The 18,753-nt window shown below is 52.1% G+C and overlaps 3 protein-coding genes across 3 annotated transcripts; 1 reads left to right on the top strand and 2 right to left on the bottom strand.

Annotated features, from left to right (window-relative positions):
• Window positions 1–2,954: 2,954 nt before the first annotated feature.
• On the bottom strand, window positions 2,955–7,651 carry BTBD19 (BTB (POZ) domain containing 19). The gene is made up of 8 exons (XM_006839695.1): window positions 7,566–7,651; window positions 6,200–6,413; window positions 6,016–6,069; window positions 4,335–4,394; window positions 3,668–3,736; window positions 3,461–3,592; window positions 3,206–3,331; window positions 2,955–3,089 (listed from the first exon to the last, which is right to left on the bottom strand). The coding sequence occupies exons 1-8, from the start codon at window positions 7,649–7,651 to the stop codon at window positions 2,955–2,957; spliced, it is 876 nt and encodes a 291-aa protein (XP_006839758.1).
• A 2,394-nt stretch (window positions 7,652–10,045) lies between these two features.
• On the top strand, window positions 10,046–10,711 carry TCTEX1D4 (Tctex1 domain containing 4). Its single transcript, XM_006839694.1, has one exon. The coding sequence runs from the start codon at window positions 10,046–10,048 to the stop codon at window positions 10,709–10,711; it is 666 nt and encodes a 221-aa protein (XP_006839757.1).
• A 7-nt stretch (window positions 10,712–10,718) lies between these two features.
• PLK3 (polo-like kinase 3) lies at window positions 10,719–15,758 on the bottom strand. The gene is made up of 15 exons (XM_006839693.1): window positions 15,340–15,758; window positions 15,075–15,182; window positions 14,860–14,976; window positions 14,582–14,711; window positions 14,410–14,497; window positions 13,461–13,556; window positions 13,168–13,366; window positions 12,923–13,046; window positions 12,636–12,727; window positions 12,307–12,400; window positions 12,098–12,181; window positions 11,842–12,004; window positions 11,586–11,715; window positions 11,320–11,433; window positions 10,719–11,223 (listed from the first exon to the last, which is right to left on the bottom strand). Exons 1-15 carry the CDS (start codon window positions 15,700–15,702, stop codon window positions 11,032–11,034), a joined length of 2,094 nt encoding a protein of 697 aa, XP_006839756.1. The 5' UTR covers window positions 15,703–15,758; the 3' UTR covers window positions 10,719–11,031.
• Window positions 15,759–18,753: the final 2,995 nt, after the last annotated feature.

Raw genomic sequence — 18,753 nt, 5'->3', positions numbered from 1 at the left:
TAAATCATGACGAGCTATGGACAACATTGCAGAGAGGCAGTTTCTCAAACAGAACAAGTGGATACTTAATAATTTAATTCGATCTTGTATGCTGAGCAAATAATGTGGCATCAAGATTGGTGGAAAACTCATTAACAACCTTCCATATGTGTGGCACTGTGGATTAATGCGTTGGACTGCAAAGCTGGTTTGAACTGCAACGTTGGCGATTCAAGCTCATTAGTCGCTCTTCAGAAACCCTATACAGGGTCACTATGGGTCAGAACCAACTTGATGGCACTTAACAACAACAACAATAACTATGTAGTTATTACAACCTTGCTTGCTGAAAGGGAAGACTACAGCCTTCAGTATGGATAACACCTCAGTGTAAAGAAAACAAAACTCACAACTAGCTCAATAAATCACATCAGGATAAATGGAGAAAAGATTGAAGCTGTCAAAGACTTCATTTTGCTTGGATCAACCATCAACACTCATGGAAGCAGCAGTCAAAAAAGCAAAGGGCGTGCTGTATTAGGCAAGTCTGTTGCAATAGACCTCTTTAGTGTTCAAGAGTGAAGGTCTCCTATGCATGTGAATGATGGACAATGAGTAAGGAGAACCATAGACGAATTGATGCATTTCAATTATGGTGTTGGGGAAGAATATGTTAAGTACCATGGAGTGCCAGAAGAACAAACAAATTTGGACAAAGTACAGCCAGAATGCTCCTTAGAAGCCAGAGTGGTGAGACTTCATCTCTCATGCTTCAAACTTTTTATTAGGAAGGAACAGTCCACACTTTTTTATTAGGAAGGAACAGAAGGACATCTTGCTTGGTAAAATGCAGGATCAGTGGGAAAAGAGGGAGATCCCCAAGGAGAGGAATTGACACAGTGGCAGTAGGAATGGGCTCAAAGGTAACTATAGTTGTGAGGATGGCACAGGGCCAGGTTATGTTTCATTCTGTTGCACATAGGGTCACTGTGAGTCGGAACCAACTCAACCGCACCTAACAACAGGAATATACCATCGTTAATCAGTCCTCTTGTTGTTAAGTGCCATTGAGTCAGTTCCAACCCACAGCGACCCTGCTTAAGGTTTCTGAGGAGCAGCTGGTGAACTTGAGCCACCGACCTTGCAGTTCAAACAGACTTTGCAGTCCAGCACATTAACCCACAGCGCCACATCCATCATCTATTGATGGACAGATAGATTCTTTCCAATTTTCATTACCCAAACAATGCTGCTGCTATAAAATGGTACTGCTCAGTAATCACGTTTTCAGTTTTGAGAGAGAATGCCTTTATTAGGCATTCTTTAATCCATGTGGAATATAATTTTGTATCAAGTCCTTGAGACAAAACCCAACATTATTTTCTCCCAAATAATCAATTGTCCTTCTTTTTAAATGCATGTTATTGCCTTTGAGTTGGTTCTGACTCATAGCGACCCTGTATAGGGTTTCCGAGGAACAGCTGGTGGGTTTGAACCGCTGGCATTGTGGTTTGCAGTCCAGGGCTGATCCTACAGCACCACGGCTTTTTAAAACGCTTTATGGAATGAAGAAAAAAAAAAAAGTTGCTGTCCAGTCGACTCTAGTTGATGGTGACCCCATGTGTTACAGAGTAGAACTGCTTCACAGGGGGGTTTTGGCTGAATTCTTTACAGAAGTGAATCAGCAGGCCTTTCTTCCATGGTGCTGCTGAGTGAGTGAGGTTAGTAGTTGAGCACAAACTGTTTGTACCACTGAGGGACCTTTCTGGAAAAAGTGGCATTTGCATGAAAAAATCGTCATCCACTTGACATTTATGTTGTTGTTCAGTGTCATCGAGTCAGTTCCGACCCATATAGCAACCCTGTATAGGGTTTCCAAGGAGCAGCTGGTGAGCTTGAACCGCCAACCTTGCAGTTGAAACAGCTTTACAGTCTGGCATATTAGCCCACAGCGCCACACCAGGACACTGCTTATTTGACAGGGATGGAGAAGCAGAAATAAACGAGGACACTAGTCAAGGGATCTTTCTCCAGAAAACTCAGGTCCTCAGGAAGACAAGATTTCCAATGAATTCGAGGTAGCAAAACAGTTTCCAGTACCAGGAAGAGCCAATCTGGAGTTAGAGGGAGAATTAGCATCTAAAGGAAGAGTAAATTTATGTAAAACTAGCAGTTGAGAGAAGAATTGCTAGTGTTTGGAAAGGCTTAGTATTTTTGAGTGCCCTGAAAATGAAATGGATCATATTTTATGCTGAAGGCAATGGGGATATGGAGTAGCTTAATAAGGGAAATATCCCCCATTGCCTTAAAACAAACAAACAAACAAAAAAAATCCCACCAATACAAAATACCAGGTCGGTCAGACACTGTTGCAAGGTATGGACTGGGGGATGGACGGTTGGAAGTCAAGAGTCAGCTAAAAGATATATGGGTGTCATCAAAGTAAATGGGGCGGATGATAGTGCCTAGGGACAGGGTGTGGGGAGCGAGGTGTAGAGTTGTTGCTGTTGTTATGTGCCGTGGAGTCGGTTCTGACTCATAGCGACTCTGTACAGGGTCTCCGAGGCTGTAAATCTTTACGGGAGCAGAAAGCCTCCTCTTTCTTCAGCTGAACAGCTGGTAGTTTCGAACTGCTGACCTTGCGGCCCGCAGCCCGATTCGTAACCACTACGCTACCAGAGCTCCTTGAGGTGTAGAGTAGTGCTAAAGAAAGTTGCTTTCTTGTATTTCTCTACCCCAGGAAGATAAACTAAAGACAAGAGCTTTCTTTCGCGCTCACCGTCCCCGTACCCCCACCCCCGCCGCCCCAAGGGCGCTGCGCATTGACAGATCCTTCCGGAGTCTCGCTCGCCAGGCATGCTGGGAAAAGAAGCCCGCTCTAAGCGCCGAGCGTTTAGGGAGTTGTAGTTTTACACAGGTCTAGGAGCCCTCTCCGGCACTTCACAACAGGAGTCCTCTCAGGCTGTGGCGCTGGGTCATTTGAAGGGCAGGTCCAGAAAGCGGTGATGCTCGCGGGGCAGGGTGCCCCTCCGACGGCGGCACAGGGCGCCCCCGGCCATGTCCTCTCTCCGCAGAGCGTGACACTTCCACGCTTCCGCAATCTGCTCCACCTGCAGGAGGGAGCCGGTCACCGCAAAGCCTGGCAGTGTCCCCTCGCCCCACAGACCATGTGTTGGGCTGGGCTCCCCAGATGAGTGGATCCGAGGCTGGTTCCTCGCGTCCTCACCGGGATGAGAGGCTCCCGCCGATTCTGGTCTTCCAGGGCGCTCAGCTCCGCCGGGGCCAGTAAAGCCAGTCTCAGCTCTCGCACCACTGGGGCCGCTACCTCGACCATGGGCCGCTCCAACACCGCCTGCGAACGCCAGCCCTGAGCCCGGGCGTGGCAAGGGCACCTGCCCCGCCGCCCCCTGGCTCGATTACTGCTTCCAGAGCCGCCTTCAGTACCCCCCACCACTGCCGCGTTCTTCCAGGCCCCACTCACTGCGCCCACGCGCGCCCAGCTCCGGGCCGCCCGGATTAGCTCAGCCTCATCCACGCAGAGTTTGTCGCTGCGCAGCAGGGGCAGCAGAGCAGCCGCTGACAGCTCCAGGAAGCCACGGGTCCGAAGCACCTCCTGCGAGTTGGCATAATATAGTCAGGGAGGAGAATGGGGTGTCTGGTGCTGAGAGTATGAAAAGGAGAGCCATACCTCACTGTGGGCCTCTATGAAGGTCATGCAACGCTCCAGCAGGGGTCCCAGACCAAAAGTTACCGAGACCTGGGAGCAGAACGTGGGAGGTCAAGTTGGAGACTAGCGAGGCATGTAGCTCAGCCCTCCATACTGGAGACTACCGTGGCATGCCTAACCCTAGTTCTAGTCTGGAGGGCCATGGCCTCTCAGGCTTTGTTAAGGCCCCGGTTTAGACATGCAGATACACCTAAACCCAACAACCTGCCCTTCACTTCAAGAAGCCATGCGTGGTCTTTCAAGTCCCACCCTGGAGTCTATGCTTGGCTTCCAAATTTTAGACTTTTCTTTCTCCTTCTCCCTGCTCTGTAAGTCCAGTTCATAACCACTTCCCAGCCCTGAAAGAAAAGGTTAGCAAGGACCTCCATTCCAACTTCATGTCAACTGCTGTACCTGTTCCTGCTGATGTACCCAGGATCCCACAAGTCTGGGCACAGAATTCATCCCATACTGTCCTTGGAGTGCCCTTGGTCCCCATGTGTCAAAGTTGTATCAAGCCGGACAGGGGATCCAAGCTCCTGGCACCTTAGGGGCTGAGTTCTACAAGCTGAATTCCACCTCTGAGTTTGGGAAGCATATCAGAAAGAAACCTAGGTTTCTCCTTCCTGGCCTGTCCAATAATACCCACCTGCAGGGCCTCACAAACCAGCTCCACGTCCAGCACCTTTACCACAAACTTCAGGCACAGCTGGGGATAGAAGTAGGTGTGGGTTGCGTGAGGTGTCACTGCTCTAAGACCCCTGTCCCACGCCAGAAACAGTGAGCAGACTTGAAGCAGTGAGCCACCCAGAATCCCAGTAACCCCAAGTCCATCCTGACCCCCTCAGGCCAGGAAGGCAAGGGAATCTTCAGTGCCTGATGCTTGACAAAGTCCAGAGAGGCAGGGCTAGCAATGTCAAAACAGCAATACTCCTTCTGGAAGTACATCCTCCAGCAATCAGATCAGCTAGGAGCTGTGCGAAAATTACACTCTCCCCTTCTCTCAAAACACTTATTTCCTTCCACTTGCTGCCTTCCTGACTCAATGATACTTCTGTCTTAGCAAGCAATTTGAGTTTCATTCATATCTCCCTCTCACTCCCACATCTAGAAAAGTACCAGGTTATGCCAGTTCTACCTCTGGTTTCTGAAAGCAACCAACCTCTCTTGGGTTTCTACTGCCACCCCCATATGGTCACATCATCTCTTGAGTGCTGCATAAACTCCTGACTGGTCTGGCAAGCCCTTCCCATCTCTCTCAGTCCCTTCTGAGCCCTTTAATTAATTTCACTGTTCTCTGAGCTAAAAAAAAAAAAATCCAAACTCTTGAAGGAGATTAGAAGATCCTATATGAATTGGCCCCTGGGTTAATGCACCAGACTGTTTAAACTGCAAGGTTGACCTTATCCGGGGTCGCTAAGGGTTGGAACTGACTTGATGGCACTTAACAACAACAACCCTCTCCAGAGTCCTGGGGTGGCTTTGTAGGCTAATGTGCCAGACTGCAAAGTCATTTGAACTGCAAGGTCGGTGGTTCAAGCTAACCAGCTGCTTCTCGGAAACCCTATAAAGGGTCACTATGGGTAGGAACCGACTCGATGGCACTTAACAACAACAACAACAACCCTCTTCAGCCTGCTCTGTCTCTCTCCCTCTCTCACAGTCCTATTCCAGTCACACTAAACATCTTACTAGCTCCTTTTGTGCCTCTGTAACTAGAATGCTATCTTCCTACTCTCCCCTTGAGCAAACTCCTACTTGTTCTACCAGATTCAACACAAATGTTTCCTCCCAGGCAATCTCCTCCTCCTCTCTGGTGGCAGGACCAGGGAGACCCTCCATGCAATTGTAACACTGTTCTTACCCTCATCAATTTCTTATGTCACTGGGTTGAGTTTCCATGTGTGTGTCTCCTCTTTTTAGAGAACAGAGTCTAATGCTGACTTACCCTTGTATCTGCAGTTGCTGTAGTTGTTGTTAAGTGCCACTGAGTCGGTTCTGACTCATAGTGACCCTGCAAAGAGGTTCTGAGGAGCGGCCGGTGGGTCTGAACTGCTGACCTCATGGTCCAGTGCTTATCCTACAATGCCACACCAGGACTCCTATATCTGCAGTACCCCACATAACTACCCTATATACCTCCTCAACATACACAGGACTCCTGTGTATCCCTTTACACATAAGTCCACATTACATGCCCCATTTACACAGATTCCTCTCTGTACGGGCTCACATTCCTCTCCAGGCCCCAGCGTGTGTGGGAGGTAGAGTGGGAACTGAACCAATGAGATGCAAAGGAAATAAGACAGAAACCTGGCACAAAAACCCACCTCTCGCAAGTCCTCCAACCCGTACTCCACAGCCGCCGTCAGCACTTCCAGTACCTACAGAGTGGGTGGTTGGAAAGCAGAAGGGAGTTTCCCCTGCCCTTCAGTGCACAGCGTGATGGGCAGACTCCCCGTGCCTCTTGCACCCCCAGCCTCTCCCACCCAGGCCCATACTCATTGAGCTCACAGAGTGGTGGTGCAGCTTGACACTATTGGTGTACAGGAACTCCAGCACTGCCAAGAAGGCCTCAGCTGGCACAGTGCTCAGCACCACAGGGCTAGGCACCCCAGGGCCCAGCTCTGTACCCAGAAGTCGCTGGAAGAAGTTGCATCTACAGGCCAACAGGCACCGATGGGCAAATACCTCCCGCTGTTCTTGACCGACCACAAAGCGAACATCACTGAGAGAACAGCAGAGGGCCAGGAGAAAGGCTATCAGAATCAAGGATATGACTTGGCCTTTATCTTTGCCCACTTTGGGACTCATTTTCCTTCTCTGAATAGAAAATTCTGGATTTAGCCATCCAGCACAAAGTCTGGAAAACACAGACTCAGGTTCTAATCCCAACGCCAACCTATAGTACTTCAGGCAAGTGAGTTCTTTTCTTTTAATCAAGGTTTCTCACCCATGACATGAGATGATAATTTCAAACCCCACGGACTTGGAGGGAGCCTGTGCTTGGTCATTGAGTATCTGATACAAGTAAGGAAACCAGATAGATCCCACCTTGAGGGGAAGGGAGGTTTTTCTTGGCTCCTCCACTGGCTACAAAAGCTTTTTCAGCCCTCCTTCAGGAAGAAGAGCCTGGGGCGGAAGGGAATACAGAGTGTGTATACACTCAGGTCAGGTCACATTTTCCATCCTCATAATCACTTCCGGCCCCAACCTCTGGGTCTCAAAACAAGGTGGTGGGCAGGAGACGAAGCTTGGGCTTCCTGGAATTCCCACTACTCAGGTCAGCCTTCAATCCCCAAAGAAGCAGGGTTATAGGAGGCTCAGCCTTTGAGGGAGCACCCAGCTCTGGGGCAGTAAAGGCAGAAAGTTGCCTTTTAGTTCCCCTGATCAGCCTGCCCTCTAGGTTCACCACTAGTATCCTAAGCAAGCTGGGAGGCCCCAGGCAGCACTTTGAATTACTTCCTGTCTCGGACTCTGGCTCAATCCCTTGAGTTTTTGTTCCTTATTTGAATTCCCAGAGTAGAGTCATCTGCTCTTCTGCCTCCCTAGGGTGGGAAGCCCTAACACCAGCTGAATACAGAGAATCAAGTCTCATTTCCCAGGAATCAGGGAATAGAGGAGTCTTGTTTTCACCCCCGCTAGGAGCCTAGGGTATCAGAAAAGGGCTTTGCTGAGGTTGCACAGCAGTTCTGGGCTCCAGTCCCCACCGCCCCCACCTCTGGCTCTCAGAATATCGTGCACACTTGACTTCCGCATAGACTGAATTCGCCAGGAAGGAGGATCAAGTCCCACCTCCCCATCTCTTCTGCACATCACAGTCATGGGGGTTCAGCAGAGCCAGCTAGGGAAAATCTGCAGACAGGGCCCACCCCCTCACCTGTATCGAGGGTTGTTGATGAGGCTTCGGAGTGCTGTGGAAAAGGGTGCAGCCTCCCCGTGTACAACCAGTCCTGGGGTTTCCATGGGTGGGGTGAGGTAGGGGGAGTAAGTGGAAGGAGTGGTCCAGGAAGCCTGTTGTCTGCTGCTCAGTGAGAGGCAGTAGGTGGGAAGAAGCAGGAGGCCTGGCCAGGCTCTAGAGCTGGTAAGGAGATTGGAAAAGCCTAAGGAGGGACAAAAGCTTAGAAGTCCTGTTTGCTGAGAAACTCAAATTTAGGACAGGGCCTAGAGAGGTCCAGGTTCCTGAAGGAGACATCAGAGGTCGGTGGAGGAGGCCACAGGCTCAAGAATGGGACAGACAGACACAGGGTGGGGTCCAGGAGGGGCCAAGGCAGGAACAGCCAGTGGTTGGGGAGAAGAGGCTGGCAGCAGTTGAGGCCCCAGCTGGGAGTCTGGCCAGGCAGCAGCCTGGGTGGGAAGCCTGTGGGTTTCCATGGAAACTGGAGCCTGGCCTAAAAGAAGGCCCCGCCTATCTCCCCTGAAGGCCTAGAGAAAACTTCAGCCCTCAGACAGGCCATCAGTGGAGTCCCAGTGTTCTAACCTTGTTCTTTCTCTCCAACTCCACCGCCCCAGCACGAGGTTCAGAAAATTCAAACTCCCAGCCTCTAGTCCCTGACACGCACACAACGTCAGATCAGGTTCCCTGGCCTGGGAAATCTCCCTCAACAGGGAAAACCCACGTTCTTATAGGTCAGTTTTCAAAACCCAAACCTGGCTTGTTTGGGAAGGGGCAGTCACTCGCAGAAGGGTGTCAGGTGAGGAGGTGTCAGCTGTGACACAGGCATCACAGCCTCTGGCATCCCTGTGGGGGTGGGGGAACTGGGCACTGAGGCACAGAAAAGGTGTAGCTGGCTGAGGAAAAGCCCCAAGGCTCTTGGGTCAGCAAAGGTCATGAGGCCAGAGGGAGTCTGGGTCACTGCCAAAACAACGCTGCTGCGTCAGGCCTAGCTCCCACCAGCTGAGCCTCTGGGTTTCCCCTCCCCCGCACACAGCCCCAGACTGAGGAAGTCATCCAAGCCGCACCCTAACTCAGCGCCCAGAGCGGAAATGTTTGTCCTTGTTGATGCTGATGGGGAGATGTTAGAGATATGACGTGCTCCTTCCTGTGGGCCCAGATCTTGGATTCCTGAGCAGCCACCACTGAAGTCTCAAGTCTCCCCAAATCCCAGTCTCTGAATTAAGAGTAAAGCAGCAGTTTTCAAGCCATTTCACAAGAAGACAGATGGGTAGGCTCTCAAGAGCCCTTTCTGGCCAAAGCCCTTTTTCCTTTCTGCCCTCAATCATCCCCATTTTGGTAATTCATCCCTGAGCTTCAAGTCCCTGTTGTTACCCTCTCCCCTGATGACTCAAGCAAACGACAGCCACCTGGTACTCTCATCATAGTGGTAATATTCAAAAAGTTAAGCCAAAGCCAGGACTGGAGGGAGGGAACATGAGGGAGGAGTGCTTGCCCCAGCAACCCATGGCAACTCCACAACAAATTGAGAGGCCCTTCCCTTCTTGCCTGCCCATCAGGCCAGCAGGGATAGGGCTGTGAAGCCAAGAAGAGAGCTTGGAGACCAAAATCTTGTAGGTGACTCAGGTGCCTGAGGGAGTTTCGGGAGAAGAGGGCGGCCATCCTAGAACTGATTCTGGAGGAGGTTGGACCAGAAGAAGCCAAAGCAGAGGGCAAGAGAGTTTCTGAGTCACCCACCAGCTTCCAGCCACAGCTAGTTGTCTGGGAGATCCTGTGCCAGCCACCCTAGGAACAGGTAAGGGTAGAAGATGACTGGATTCAACATCCTGGGGCCCACAGGATCTGTGTGGTTTAAAGACTTGGGTCTGACCATCCCTCCTTCTGGTTAGAAGTTACCAGCACATGCCATATATATATTTCCCCTTCTGCTGGCCAAGCCAGGTGGGAGAAAAGAAAATGTACTTAGAACTCACCTAAGTAACTTCCATAGTGCCCAAGGCAAAGTGGAGCTCAGAGAAGCAGGGATTTGCCCAAGATTATGCTTAAGCGGCATACCTTTCTCCCCTACTATGTCCTTAACAACCTTTAATCTTCTAAGCATGGGGCCCCTAAGCACCCAGGAATCAACACAACCCTAGCTATTTGATCCACTTACTGCAATAACACAGTTATTTCTTAACACAGTGAAGAAAGGGGTACCCGTTACCATGGAGTGATTTCTGACTCATGCAACCACCCCCATAGGATTTCCAAGGCTGTAATCTTTATAGAAGCAAACTGCCACATCTTTCCCCAGCAGAGTGTCTGGTGGGTTCAAACTTCCAACCTTTTGGTTTGAAGCCAAGTGCTTAATCACAGCAGCACCAGGATTCTTTCCTTGATATTGAGTCTGAGATTGGGTGGTGTGTGAAGATGGCCAGGGAGGGCCACCCTGCCTAAGACTAGGTCTTCCAGTTGGCAGGTCCATGGCTGGCAAGTCTCTGCCCTCCGTAATCCAAGAAGAGAAGACCGCCAAAGACCCGGGGCCAAAAGCACCACCAGTACGGCCCCTAGGCCGCCTGCCCAGCATTGGTGAAGCTCGACCCGCAGGTCCTGGTCCAGGTCCTGCCTCCCGTCGTGGCTCTGTGCTGGGCCTGGCCACGTCCTTCTCACGCAGAAGCTCACTGGTGGGACCTGGTGCAGGTCCTGGGGGTCGGCGACCATCCCTGGGCCCCGTGCCCCCTCTAAGCTCCCGTATCAGCTTCTCAGGTCTTCCCCTTGCGCCGGTCCGCAGAGTGGCACCCTCTTACCGCACAGACCCAGCGCCAGGAGAGCGTTGGCAGGCTGCACGTGTGCAGCGTGCCCTAGAGGCAGCGCTGGCTGCAGGGCTGAGCAACGCGTGCTACTCAGGCTCAGAGGCTGGGCCGCTGACTCGGGAGCTCTGTGAGCAGGTGCGCCTGCGCCTCCGTGAGTTCAGCCCTCCACGCTACAAGCTGGTGTGCAGCGTGGTACTGGGCCCGCGCGCTGGTCAGGACGTGCTTGTGGTGAGCCGTGCGCTCTGGGATGCAGCACGTGATGGGCTGGCCTCTGCCGCCTTCACCAATGCCACGCTGTTTGCCGTGGCCACCGTCCACGGGCTCTATTGCGAATGAGGAGGCCTCCAAGTTCTGCAAAACGGTTTATTATCCCTGGAGGAAGCCCTCCTCGGGGCTCACATCCCAATAAATAAAAGTCTGTTAATAAATAAAAGTGGTCCATAAATAACGCCCCCTAGCTAGGGGCTAAGGCTCAGGCTTATTTTGAAGAAGGGTTAGGCCAGCTGCATCGAGGACAGGCAGCCACCAACCCCAGGAAAGCTGGTCCCTGATTCCCTGAGGGATTCAGCCCAGAGCCCCTGGTGAGGCACCAAAGGGAGGAGGAGGGTCACAAAGGCCTGAGGGCTTGTATCAGGGTCTGTTCTGCAGGTCGGAACTTAGGCGGGGCTGCGGTCCCGGAGCAGGCACAGAGCATAGCGGAGCCGTTGCCGTAAATCCGGGGAGCAGCCTAACTGCCGTAGGTGAGAAGCCAGGTAAGTACAAGCACTGCGATTTCTGGCCACAAAAGTCACCAGGAGAGGCTCCCAGCCACTGAGGATCAGCTTGGTGTGGTCTCCATAGAAGTTCACCTGAGCACAGGAGGGCACATAATCAGGGCCTCAGCTCCTGGATCAGCCTCTTCCTCAGCACCGTGGGGCTCCCAGACCTCGGACCCCACCTCTCACCTGGACAGTGCCATCACTAAATAGCATGAGTAGGGCCTGATCCGTCTTGACCCACTGCAGCAGCAATGGAGGCGCAAGCACCTCCACTTCTTCCACACTGGGTAGATCTCCACCCTGGAGATAGGAGCAGGTCAGTGGTCTGACATGAATCAGGCCCCATCTCCATTGATGCTTCCCTTAGAGATTCAGCCTGTAGCTTGGAGCACATCTCCCCACCCCACCAAGGGCATGTAGGCTCTCCATATACCCTGCCCCAGCTCACACACCTTCATGAGGTGCTGTTCCATGTAAGTGGCGAAATATCTCAGGATGCCCAACTGAGGCTGCAGGGCCCGGGGCACAGTGCCCACAGAGAAGGAGAAGTGCTTTGTGCTGGTGGGGTTGTAGTGCACAGTCCTGGGGACAGGGGCAGAGGTCAGAGGGAGCCCTGAACCAACACTCCTCCCCTGAGAGCCCTTAAGCCCCTGAGCCCAGGAACACACACCAAGATGCAGTCCAGTGGCACCCCATGACAGCACTTACTTTCTGTTGGCTGACAGAGCCATGTGTGTGCCATCATTGAAGAGCACAGCCACGCGGCGGCTGGAGAGTTGGTACCCAAAACCAAACTTGTTGGAGTAGTCAACCCACTTGCTGACCCACACTAGAGGCTCTGGCTGTGCCAGGGGGGCCGGGTTCTGTTCCGCTGTTACAGAAGGGAAGGGAGTGAGGACCTGCTCCTGGCTTGCCAGCCAAAGAGCTCCCACCATCATTCTCATGTACTGGATCCCAGCCTTACCTGGAGGCATGAAGGCCACACAGTTTCTCAGAGCACAGAGGGCTGACTCCACCACTGTAGCCACAGTCAAACCTTCTTCAAACCCTGGAGGAAAAAGTGCGGTAGGAATTAAGCATCAGTCCCCTAAGATCCAGGCCATGTCCCTCTACCCAGTCCCTTCATCTGAGTCTGTGTCTCAGTACCAGCAACTTCTCTCTCTGGCTCCTCACCATCTCCACTGTTTGCTAGCGTCCCCCTGGGTGAGCTGTCTTCAGGTGCTGTCTCCACCAGGCTGACAGGTGCTGGACCAGAAGCTGCTGGCGCCTGAAGGGTTGGAGAGGGGAAGGAAGTACAACAAACCCTGAAATACAGATCCTGGAAGCCCATGGCCCAGCCCTGCCTTGGCTCCCAGGGCACCCCAGGTCAGCCTCTCCTGGCTAATGAGACACAGCCAATTAGGCCACCACGAGGCTGGATGCTTCACCAGCCTTTTATCCAGGCTTCCTGCAGCTACAAGGGTGGGGTGAGTCAAGGGACACTGCCCACGTGAGCACCTCACCTGGGGCCTGGCATCCTGATGGCCAATGGATGTCCTCATGAGGCCACTCACCAAACAAGAGACTTCATCCCGCTCCTCAGGATGGTTCTTACCTGGGGGAAGACAGAGAATTGGGGTGGTAACCTTTAGTGTCCTACCTTGCTTCTGGCTTCCCATGGGGATGACAGAGATAGGCATATCCAAATGCCCATACAATACTCTCCCAGGAGTTCACAGGCCTCCATACCATAGGTGGAAGAGCCCTCCCCATACTCTACAGCCACAACCTACTGACACCCCAGACTCACCCTTCTTCTTCCTGCCAAAGAGGCTCTTGGTAACTTTGGCAAAGAGACTCCTAGCTGGGTTGGGGGGTGTCAGGTCTGGGACTGTCATGCAGCTAGTGACAGGAAGCCGGTCAGGAGTATAGCCCTGAGGAGGTGAGCCAAGTGAGCAGAGAAGACAGACTGGTGGGGGCAGGGGGGCGCTCCCATCACCACTCAATCCCCTAGGAATGCACAGATTGGACTTTAGTGTGCAGGGAGCCACAGACCTTGGTAAAGAAGTCATGGCGTAGGATCTGGTCAATTGAGGGGCGGTCTCGGGGTGAGGCCCGTAGAATGGTGGCCAGCAGCTGCCGGGCGGGCAGTGAAAGGCTAGCGGGTAGGGTGTAGTGAACCTGCTTGATGCAGCGATATGTCTCCTTTAGGTCAGCTGTCTCAAATGGGGGGGTCCCACATAGCAGTGTATACCTGTGGGGCAGCAGGAAAGAGGTCAGGAGTCAAGTGGAAGGTACGCCACACACCTGTACCCACCTGTCTTATCTGCCTCTGTCCTGGGACTCACATGACACAGCCCAATGACCACACATCTGCCTCAGGGCCATGGCCCTGTCTCAGCAGCACTTCGGGAGCCACATAGTTGGGGGTGCCACAGATGGTCCTGGAAGGGGGTAGGGAAGAGGGGAAAGAGGGGAAGGCTCAGTCGCAGCTCCGCAGCCTCCACCATCCCCGCCCCCGCTGTGAATCCAGACAAAGCAGCTGCCTGTCACCAAAGGCTAGAGAGCTAATGCTTGTCCTGGGACAATGGATGCCGGGTATGGCAGCTGAGGCCCTGCCCACCCGCGCCTGGTCCAGCTGCTCTGCAGGATAGGGGCAGCCCTTGACTCCCAACCCAGCCCCGTCTCCAGGGTCAACACTGAGGAACCATCACTCATTCCCCCTCCTCCTGCTGCCGTCTGTCAGGCACCCACACAGGCTGTCACGTCCTATGGTCTATGCTGTACACACATCAACACCAGCTGTCACACCCCCCATAAACACTCATCTGCCACACATTACCTGGGTCATACACACCCACCCAGTCATCATGGCCACAGCAAGGTCTTCTTACACACCCATAGGGTGTCATGTTCTGCCATTCCCACACTGTCTCACATACACATACACACACACACAACACTTACACAAAGCCTGTGGCATCTTCCCTTTGTCCACTCATAGGGTCAGTGAGACTCCACCCAGAACCCTTACACCTCCATCTGTCTCAGGAACTCAGGAGCATGTATCCCATCTGTGTCACAAAGCTGTATAGCTCTCACCCTCTCTGCCAGTGCCAGTAGCCAAGGCTGTCACCTCCACCTTCATCCGTAAACAGCCCATCACCCACCCTTCCTTCCCATCTATCAGACACTCACATCAGGGAGTCACCTTACCTCCCACACACACACACTCACTCTCATGCATTTCATCTGGGTCATATATAGTCTGTGGCCACAAGTCTCCTCAACACTCACTTCTTCCTCTGCTCTGGGGGCTCCAACCGGGCTGCCAATCCAAAATCTCCTACCTTCAGCTCCATGTTCTCAGTGATGAAAAAATTTCCTGGGGTGGTAGAAGAGTTGTTAAACACCCTCTTCCTTCAATCCCTCCTTGTCTCTCTCCATCCCGATGGCCCAAGAGTCTTACCCAGCTTGAGATCCCGGTGCAAGATGCCCCGCTGGTGCAGGTACTTGAGGCCTGAAAGGATCTGCCGCAGGTAGTAACGCACCTCTGGCTCCAACAAGGTGTGCCGGGCCTTCCAGATGTGGGCCAGGGACTGCCAAGAATCACTGCCTGAGCCCCTGGTCCTCCCTGCTTGACCCTCCCCACATCCGTGCTCCATAATACAAGAGACACAGCCCTAGCTTTGGGTCTTTAAGGCCTCTTTCCCAGCCCTATCTCCACCCGGAATCACTGCCCCTTACCTTTCGGCTGCAGAGCTCCAGGAAAATGTATATGTTGTCAGCATCCTCAAAGTGGTGCGAAAAACGCACAATGTGACGGTGCTGTAGATCTCGGTGCAGCTCAATCTCGTTTAGAATCTGTGATGAGCGCGCCGGGATAATCATTTTTCAAGGGCCCCTGTGGCACCATCTCCAACCCCCACCACCACCCTGTGTTTTCCCCGGCCTGGACCCACCTTCTCGCGCTGATGCGGTTTGGCGACACGGCTCTGTGGGATGACTTTGACTGCGTAGGCCCTGCCAGTCTCTGTGTCAGTGGCCTCGTAGCAGCGGGCAAAGCCCCCCTATGAAGAAGGACCATCAGACAGGACGTTCACTGGGTCTGGCCCATACACGTCCGCGCTCCATGGACAAGCGCCTCTGCCCGGCCCAACATTGGAAAGAAGGCCGGTGGTATCCCTCTCCCAGCCACTATCATCCTTCGGGCAGCCCCTGGCTCACCTTGCCCAACAGACGGCCTTTGAAGTAGGTGCGACCGCTGCATGGGTCCGTGATGAGGCGGCTAGGGTCCGGAGCCGGTGCCCCCGCCAGCAACTCCAGTTCGGGTCCGGGTACCGCACTTCTAGGCGGCCCGGGACCCGCGGGGGGCGAAGGCGGAGCAGCAGTACAAGTGAAGGGGCGCTGAGACAGGAAGCCGGCGGCTGGCTCCATGCGGAGGCGCGTCGCAACGCGGGCCCAGCTTCTCGGTTCCGCCCGGCCGGGGCCGCGCGTGGCACTGCCTGGATTTGCTACGCTTTGCTCGCGCCTGAGGGAGTCAGGCGTTTTTATCAATGAACTCCTGCCCCCTCCCCAATGTAACGTCATCGAGAGTACCGCCCCCTTCCTGGCGACAAGTCAGGATAAGTCACGCCCCTTCTCTGGCACCTCGACGCCCAGCCTCCTGTTCACGCCTTAAAGGCGTAGCCGTACTGCCAGTTAGCCACTCTGCATGCGCTCTCAGAATGTAGGGACTGTTTCCCGGCCTGCCCAACCCCGGAAACCGTGAGCTCCTCTAATGGGAGCTACTTTCTTTCCGCATCCTTCGGGGCGTTTGCTGAAGTTCGAGTGGGATCCCTGCACCTAGAGGCGTCTCCCAACAACTAGATGGACCAGCGTTCCAGGAGTGAGGGGAGAGGCAACGACGTGCTCACTTTTGCCGGGGCGCGTCACCAGCACTCCCGTTTTTGTGCGCGTGATCTTGAGCGCATCCTTAGCTCTCGTCTGGAGCCCCCCAGGCATAGCTCAATGATGCTCCCCTTTGGGACTGAGAGGGATTGCACATTCCTGAGCCTGTCTTGATCGGCCCCGAGGCCAATGCTGCTCTTTGCGTTGACAGAGCCCACTGTAAAGCTTTTACGATGCACTTTGTCACATTTTCTGTTACCGCTTTCCACACTCTTGAGGGGCAGACCCCGGACTCCGGCGAGGTCCCTTACTCTCTTCCCTTGAAAACGCCCATTCCCCTGGTTCAGCAACCAAACAACCAGAAGTGCAGAATGGGAACTGTTTTTTTTTCAAATGCTAGCAATGGACAATCGGGTAGCAGGTTCCAGGACCATCTGAACCCCTAGACACCTACTCAATGCTCATCTTCCCATGGCCAGATACAAATGTGGGATCTTAGCTCTTCTGGTGTGTTTACTGCAGGATCGTCAGCCTCCTGGCCTTGTAGTTCCTCTGTCCTCTGCCCTCACAGGGTACCATTCAATTACTCATTACTCAGCCATTCGGTCCTCAAAGATTCATTGCAAATACCAGTACACTGTTTTGAATAAGACTGGCCAAGTTTGCAACCCTTATTTATTTTACTTTATGCTCAATGGAAACAGAAAATAGGCAAGTACACAAACAAGATAATTGCAGATTGTGAAAAGTGCTATGAAGGAAGTAAACAGAAGAGTAACCAAAGAGTCTCCTTTAGAAAAGAGTAGCCAAGACAGTCAACAAGTATTTACTGAACACCCATTTCCTGTAAGTTTTATCTCCCAAATATCTCTGAAATTTATCCATTCCAGTCCATCAACCCTCACATCCTGGTCTGGGTCACAGTTTTTCTCGGGATTTTTGCCACAGTGCTTTGCTAATCTCATTTCCATACAACTTTGGCTGTGCAGTAGTTATGAGTCTGGCTGCTAATCTCAAGGTCAGCAGTTCAAAACAGTTCCCCTGGAGAAAGATGAGGCTTTCTGTTCAAATTTACAGCCTCAGAAACCCTATACAGGGTCACTATAAGTCGAAACAGACTCCACTGTACATAACCAACCAACCAACAGAGATGCTCAAGGGATTTCACCCAATTTCTTATCAGCCCTGTTGTTGTTGTTAAGTACCATCAAATCATATGGTGGTGGTGGTGGTGATGTGCCGTGGAGTCGTTTCTGACTCATAACGACCCTGTACAGCATTTTCGAGGCTGTAAGTCTTTACGGGAGCAGAAAGCCTCATCTTTTTCCTGTGGAACAGCTGGTAGTTTCCAACTGCTGACCTTAAGGTTCACAGCCCGATTTGTAACCACTACACTACCAGAGTTCAATGACCATGTGTAGGTTTTCCAAGGAGAGGCTGGTAAGTTTGAACTGCTGACCTTGTGGTTCAAACTGACCTTGCAATCCAGGGCTTATCCTAAAGCACCACATCAGGACTCCAAGGGCCTAATTCTCCAATCTTGCCCTTGTTGTTATTGTTGCTAAGTGCCGTGGAGTCAGTTCCAATTCACAGCAACCCTGTATAGGGTTTCCGAGGAGCAGCTGGTGGATTTGAACTTCAGACCTTGGGGTTCGCAGAGACCTCTCCCTTAATGTCCTCTAAAGGGAGACCCCAAACAGCCTGAGATGTGAGGAAATACTAGTAGCTGAGGAAGTTGTTGTTGTTAAGTGCTATTGAGTCTGTTTCGACTCATAGCAACTCTATATAACAGCTGGTGAGCTTGAGCTGTTGACTTTGCGGTTCAAACCAACCTTGCAGTCCAGTGCATTAACCCTCAGCACCACACTGAGGAGGAGGAGGAAATAAGGCACGAGGGTTGGAAGGAAGGCCTTAAACACTGTGCTGGAGAGTTTGGTCTTTATCTTGCAGGTTAGTAATTTTCTAGGGAGAATTGGTAGTAGTGGGACCAGAAAGGAAATGGGACAGAGGCATGAATAATTGCAAAAGCATTGTTGCAGATTGAATTGTTGTTGTTAAGTGCCATCGAGTCAGATTGAATTGTGTCCCCTCAAATATATGTTGTAGATCCTAGCCCCTGTATTTGTGGGTGTTGGCCAAGAATATCGAATATTGGACTGCCAAAAGAACGTACAAATCTGTCTTGAAGGAAGTACAGCCAGAATGGTCCTTAGAATCTAGAATGGTGAGACTTTGTCTTGCGTACTTTGGACATATTGTCAGAAGGGACTAATTCTTGAAGAATGAAATGATGCTTGGTAAAGTGATGTCATGTGAAAAGAAGAAGACCCTCAATGAGACAGACTAACACAGTGGCTGCAACATTGAGCTCAAACATAACAACTGGAGGATGGTCCAGGACTAAGAAGTATTTTGTTCTATTGTACTTAGGGGTCACTGACTGGATGGTACCTAACAACAATATATTTGTGCATGTAATCTCATTTGAAAATAGGCTTTAAAAATTATGTTAGTGAAGTGATACAGTGTACAAAATCAGTGTACAAAATCTCACTGCCTTCTAATCAGAGTCCTGGTGTTGTGCTGTACGATAAACACTTAACAACTAACCACAACGTCAACAATTCAGTCTCACCAGTTGTTGTTATGTGCCGTGAAGTCAGTTCTGACTCATAGTGACCTTGTACAGGGTTTCTGAGGCTGGAAATCTTTACAGGAGCAGAACGCCTCATCTTTCTCTCGCGGAACAGC

The sequence above is a fragment of the Chrysochloris asiatica genome, unplaced genomic scaffold (genome assembly GCF_000296735.1).
Source record: "Chrysochloris asiatica unplaced genomic scaffold, ChrAsi1.0 scaffold00026, whole genome shotgun sequence".
NCBI lineage: Eukaryota > Metazoa > Chordata > Mammalia > Afrosoricida > Chrysochloridae > Chrysochloris > Chrysochloris asiatica.
The sequence above is the reverse complement of the archived record's forward strand: the minus strand, read 5'-3'. Positions and strand labels throughout refer to the sequence as shown.